General features: G+C 53.8%; 1 protein-coding gene across 1 annotated transcript; it reads right to left on the bottom strand.

Moving 5' to 3' along the window:
• Nucleotides 1-223: 223 nt before the first annotated feature.
• Nucleotides 224-2,665, bottom strand: ACTA1 (actin alpha 1, skeletal muscle). The gene is made up of 7 exons (XM_075495866.1): nucleotides 2,521-2,665; nucleotides 2,303-2,443; nucleotides 1,808-2,132; nucleotides 1,505-1,666; nucleotides 1,093-1,284; nucleotides 789-970; nucleotides 224-642 (listed from the first exon to the last, which is right to left on the bottom strand). Exons 2-7 carry the CDS (start codon nucleotides 2,429-2,431, stop codon nucleotides 499-501), a joined length of 1,134 nt encoding a protein of 377 aa, XP_075351981.1. The 5' UTR covers nucleotides 2,432-2,443; nucleotides 2,521-2,665; the 3' UTR covers nucleotides 224-498.
• Between the last annotated feature and the right edge of the window lie 3,274 nt (nucleotides 2,666-5,939).

Raw genomic sequence — 5,939 nt, 5'->3', positions numbered from 1 at the left:
CGGTGGGCACCCACCTTGCAGCAGCATGATGCAACACACAGCCACCCCCGGGCTGCTCTCAGCACGGCCGAGCTCTCTGCAACCCACGCAAGTCAGGCTGGGGTCCTGTACCCTCCCCGCTGCCTCTCCTGTCTGGGGAGCTCCAGCCCCACCACCCACTGCCCTCATGCTGCATCAGCAAGTGATGGATGAACCCAAGCAAATGACGACAGAAACAACCGCATTAGGGGTGTGACAGAATGACTGATGATTTAATGCTTCTTGAAGTTTTTTTGTTTCCTTCCACAGGGCATTGGTTTTAAAAACAAACAAAACGAGGTAAAATAAATTAATTTATGTACACTTTACATACACTGTGTCACATGGAGCTTTGCAGCAACAGTAACCAGAAATTGTTACAAAATAGAAAGTTACATGGCTGTTGCAGGTCCTTGGCAGCCTGCAACCTAGAAGGTTGTCATCCTGAGCATGGTTGGCAAAGTGATCATGTAAACATGTTTAGAAGCATTTACGGTGGACAATGGATGGGCCAGCTTCGTCGTATTCCTGCTTTGTGATCCACATCTGCTGGAAGGTGGACAGGGAGGCCAGGATAGAGCCACCGATCCAGACAGAGTACTTACGCTCAGGTGGGGCAATGATCTAGAAGAAGCCAAGAGAGCTGAGATCAGTAAACAAGCAACCGCTGCAAGTGGCAGACACAGGGGTGTGCACAGCCCCACGCGCTGTTTGCAGGAGGGCAAAAGAGGGCTACTCCTGTGCCTGGATCCTTCACGCTCCAGCCTTACCTTGATCTTCATTGTGCTGGGGGCCAGGGCTGTGATCTCCTTTTGCATGCGGTCAGCAATACCTGGGTACATGGTGGTACCCCCAGACATGACATTGTTGGCGTACAGGTCCTTCCTGATGTCAATGTCACACTTCATGATGCTGTTGTAGGTGGTCTCATGGATACCTGCGGACTCCATACCTGGGAGCAGGGAAGGGGAGAAAAGCAGGCACAAGTTAAGTGCCAAGCGAGAGCTCTGTGGGAGGACTCGGGAGAGAGGGGAGAGCTGGTGGGGGAGGAGAGAGGGAAGGGGGCACACACACCAATGAAGGAAGGCTGGAAGAGGGTTTCTGGGCAGCGGAAACGTTCATTGCCAATGGTGATGACCTGCCCATCAGGCAGCTCGTAGCTCTTTTCGAGGGAGGAGGAAGAGGCAGCAGTGGCCATCTCGTTCTCAAAGTCCAGCGCCACATAGCACAGCTTCTCCTTGATGTCACGGACGATCTCACGTTCAGCTGTGAGGGGGGAGCAAAGCCATCAGTGATTGCAAAGGAGGAACAGGGAACGCTTGCATCTCCTCCGCAGGTCTGCTGGGGCTCCAGACCCCCAACCACATGCAAACTCCCAACAGGGAGCGCTCACGGGGCTTGCGATGGGGCGAGAGGCCGCAGCATCCCTGGAGGTGCAAGGGTTGGAAGTGAGGGGGGATATTTTGAAGGAGGGAATAGTGCTTACCTGTGGTGACGAAGGAATAGCCACGCTCAGTCAGGATCTTCATCAGGTAGTCAGTGAGGTCCCGGCCGGCCAGATCCAAGCGCATGATGGCATGGGGCAGGGCATACCCTTCATAGATGGGGACATTGTGTGTCACACCATCGCCGGAGTCCAGCACGATACCTGGGGAAACAAAAAGCAGCCACCTGAGACGCAGCCCAGGAAGGGCCCTGCCCTGGGGGGCAGAGCACTCGTCAGCTGTAGGGGACCCATCCTGGGCGTCCTTGCTTGGGGGAGAGGGGCCAGCAGGACACTTGCACTCACCAGTGGTACGGCCAGAGGCGTACAGGGACAGCACAGCCTGGATGGCCACGTACATGGCAGGGACGTTGAAGGTCTCAAACATGATTTGGGTCATCTTTTCACGGTTGGCTTTGGGGTTAAGGGGGGCCTCAGTGAGCAGGGTGGGGTGCTCCTCAGGGGCCACACGCAGCTCATTGTAGAAGGTGTGGTGCCAGATCTTCTCCATGTCGTCCCAGTTTGTGATGATGCCGTGTTCAATGGGGTACTTCAGGGTCAAGATACCTCTCTTGCTCTGGGCTTCATCTCCTACGTAGGAGTCCTTCTGACCCATACCCACCATGACGCCCTGCAGGGGAGGAAAGCGGGGGGCTCAGCAACCTCTCCGCGGGCAGCAGCGCGGGGCTCCCCAGCGGGCCAGGCGTCCCCCCTCCACGCAGAGGGCTGGCAGGCAGCAGGGACCCGCAGCCGTCGCCGTGGCAGGGCCTGGGGGACGCTCGGAGGGGGGCAGCGCCGTACCTGGTGGCGGGGGCGGCCCACGATGGAGGGGAACACGGCCCTGGGGGCGTCATCCCCGGCGAAGCCGGCCTTCACCAGGCCGGAGCCGTTGTCGCACACGAGCGCGGTGGTCTCGTCCTCGTCGCACATGGTGTCGGCTGGCTGCGGGGCACAGGGCGCAGGCTGAGCCTCACGGCCGGCCGGCAGCCGCGGGGAGGGGGCGGCGGGGCCGGGCTTACCTGGGCTGGCTGCGGGCTCCGCGCGTCGGGCCGCTGGCAGAGAGGCCTCCCGCTCCTCGCCGGGTAGCTCGTGGGCCGCCGCCGGCCGCCGAGCCTTTTATCGCGGCGGGCGGCGGCGGCGGCCGGCCCCCAGGAATGCGGCCCCGGCCGTCGCCATATTTGGGCGTCGGGCCCGGCGCGGCCCCGGCCCGGCGCTGCCCAAAGAAGGCGCTCCTGGCCGCGGCCCAGGTGAGCCAGGCCCGGCCGTATAAGGAGCGTCTGCCGGCCCCCCCCCCCCGCCACCCGCGGCCGGGGCCGAAATAATCCCCCGGCACCGCCGGGCCCGCTAAGGGCAAAGCAGGTGGGGCCGCCGCGGCAGCCCCGCCGGGCGCAGGTCTGGGCCTTTCCGCGGGGCAGGCCGGAGCGGGCCCGGGCCCGCGCCCGGGCCCGCCGGGGCGTGAGGGCGGAGCGGGCCGCGGCCCTGCCGGGGGCTCAGCGGGCCGGGGGAGGCGAGGGGCCTTCGGCTGTGCGGCCGCGACCTGCCGCAGCCCACGGCTCTGGGGCGGCGAAGGGAGACGGCCCTCACGGATCTTGCCCTTCTCTCAACGCTTAGTACGGGCGGGCGCCGGGGAGGAGAAGGGGTTGTGAGAGAAGCCGAAGGGACAAGTAGATCTGTGGTTTGCCATAATACCGTCGTACGTGGCGACGCGTAACAGCCCATGTAGAAGCCACGGCTTTACACGCCGAGTTAAGCCACGCGTGTTTTCTTTGCTGCGATGTAAAAATGGAACATAAATGCAGAGGGTAACATCTGTGAGACAAATGCCTGAAGAGAAACCCGGTGAAGCATTAATCCCGGTGACCGTCTGATCCCAGAAGCCTGACGTAGCGTGGATGCTGGTGCCATTACCGAGTACCCATTGCTAGCTGCTGAGCTCGGCCGGGCAACACGGCATCCTCCAGCTATCGCTGCGGCTCACCCCTTCCAAAAGGAGTGCAGTCTCACAGGCAAGTCGTCTCTCATGAGCTGAAGGTACTGTGCAAGTGAAGAGGAACAGTTCATCTCCTTCAGCTACGGATATTTAAGCAGAGATTCCATGTGGGATACTTGGAAGGTTTTATATAGAAATTATGGTTACCGATGGAAAGAAGAGGCAGTAATGCAAGCAGATTTGCAGCCCTGCCAATGAGTCGTTGCAAATCAACCTTCAACACCTTCTCTGAAGGCACGACTGGCCAAGGGTAAATGCTTTTTAAAATTTAGGGAGTCAGGAGAGGAGGAAGAAGAAATAGTAAGCCAGAAGCGCTGATGCTGTGAGGAGTCTCCTGCAACTGAAGGCACTTCTGCAGCTGATTTCCTCCACTGCAAGGCAGAGCAGAAGGGCCAACAGAGAAGCAGACAACTTTTCTTCTCTATTTAATTTCTGTACCCTCCGGTTTGGCAGCGTTCCTCTTTACCTCTGGCTGCTCCCTATTTCATTCTGCTATAGATTTTCATTTCCTGTCAAGTTATTTTACTGAACTACACTGGGGATAAAACATGCTATTCTCTCATACTGTTCTTCAACTTCTTGTATTATTCTTCAGTTCTGTCATCAACAACTGGCAGTACAAAAATCAGAAGCCTGAAAGCACTTAAAGGCATTGCAGCCATCAAATCTGTTTACAGAACTGTAACGCTCCGTTGTGGATTCCAAAATATGGTCAGTTGTGTTGATTCAGAAATCGAGTGACAGAAAGCCTAATGTCGCTGAGAGATAAACATTCTTAAGCCTTCAATGAAACCTGACGCAAGCATAAACCCACTCTACCCCTCCCGTTTCTTTTCATTTTCTCTCTACCCCAATCTAGTTTACAGCAAAATGCCCAATGGCAATGTTAAATTCTTATAGTTCTGCGTAAAAGATCATTTTCCACACTTAGATCTGGTATTTAGCTGGACTCATGAAATGAATTTGGTTTTAGTCCCAAGTCAGAAAACATTTCAAGTGAGTTTCCAGAACAGAGCTGGGCGCAAAGAAGATCACTATCCACAGCACAGAGCTTCTGAAATAGATCACAAATGACAACTCATAAGCTTTCCTGCTCCTCTGGTGACAACAGAGGATAGAAGTGTGGACATCCTGTATTGTGTGTATTTTCTATTACTGTGAAAACAACTATTTAAGAAACAATGTATACTTCCGTATTCAAAAGGAGCTATCCATACTCCTTAAGCCGTTTTAACCAAAACCCGAAATCTTTTTGTCCCAAGTTTGTTTTTGTTACACTTGGAAACAACCTAGAGCTCTGGCACGACCTTCGATATGCGCTGGTAAATGAAGGCATCCTCCCCATACAGTAATCTGAGACAGGAGTTCTGCACCAGAACAGCTTATTACATAATGAAACGGAGGATAGAGAGGAGGAATAGCCCCAAATCCCAGCCTCTTCAAGCTTCCCAACAGAACAGTGAACCAGCTCAACGTTCCTAGTACAAGAACATTAAACTTCAGTTTAGACATGGAAGTTATTTTAATGAGGTTTTATTTAAGTAAACTCATTGGCTGTAGCCTTCTGTTTTGGCAATAGTCAGATGGAAAGCCGTTGTACAAATGCCAAATGCCTCCCAACCCAGCAAGAGAATAAAACATTAGTTACGAAGCCTACATGGCCCATCGTTTCCTGAGAACCTGGAGAATGCTTTGACACCAACCAGAATAAACCCATCGCCGCAGAGAAGCCAGGCACTTTGAAACAGACGGATGGCTAAGGATGAACAGGATGAACGCCTGCTTCCGGAGCAAGCTTTCTGGGGGTTACCCTGCCACTACTGACAGAATACAGGTGGTCGACAGTCTAGGAAGGGATGGGATATCCCCAACGTGTTTTACTGTGGATGGTTATTTAAAGAGATTCCTCTTCAAGCAAAATTTAAAGATTCTAGTAAAGGTTCAGGTAGAACATGCTTTGGCAGGGGGCGGGCAATCATTTGTGAGATTATTCCCTTTCTCCCAAAATGTTAAGTTTAAAGGTGGTTTCACATTATCAATAGTGACATTTAAACAAGCAAGTGGAATTTTTATAAAGCTTTAAATGACCCAGTCCTTTGAAGCCACCGCTGGGAGTTACACCCGCACTTCTTTCTCCCAGCCATGCAAGGCTGCAGAAGAGCAAAGTTCGCTTCTTAGAACAATCTTAGAAGATGACTGCTAGTGCATTTCTTTCCCATATTAGTTAGAACCTCTCTAGATAAATCTATTCTTCCAAACATGTTCAGACTCTCAGCCCAGCTTACTGTATTAGTACAGGGAGGAGGGGAAGCCACGGAAGGGGAGCTGTGCTTTTAAAACTAGCAACTGGATTCTCTTCAACCAATTTAACTTCTGACCTTCTCAGCTGTTGGATCAAGTTGTTGCAGCAGGCATCGAGCCATACAAGTAAAACATAAAGGCATGCAA

Source organism: Mycteria americana, chromosome 3, assembly GCF_035582795.1.
Source record: "Mycteria americana isolate JAX WOST 10 ecotype Jacksonville Zoo and Gardens chromosome 3, USCA_MyAme_1.0, whole genome shotgun sequence".
In the NCBI taxonomy this organism is placed as follows: Eukaryota; Metazoa; Chordata; class Aves; order Ciconiiformes; family Ciconiidae; genus Mycteria; species Mycteria americana.
The sequence above is the reverse complement of the archived record's forward strand: the minus strand, read 5'-3'. Positions and strand labels throughout refer to the sequence as shown.

What these genes read in the sequence shown, in the direction of transcription:
- ACTA1 (XM_075495866.1), bottom strand. Translation starts at nt 2,431, where the DNA reads ATGTGCGACGAGGACGAGACCACCGCGCTCGTGTGCGACAACGGCTCC. An exon ending in CTATTCCTTCGTCACCACAG is followed by an intron (nt 1,285 to 1,504) that starts GTAAGCACTATT and finishes CCCCCCTCACAG; the next exon opens with CTGAACGTGAGATCGTCCGT. An exon ending in CTTCCAGCCTTCCTTCATTG is followed by an intron (nt 971 to 1,092) that starts GTGTGTGTGCCC and finishes CCCTGCTCCCAG; the next exon opens with GTATGGAGTCCGCAGGTATC.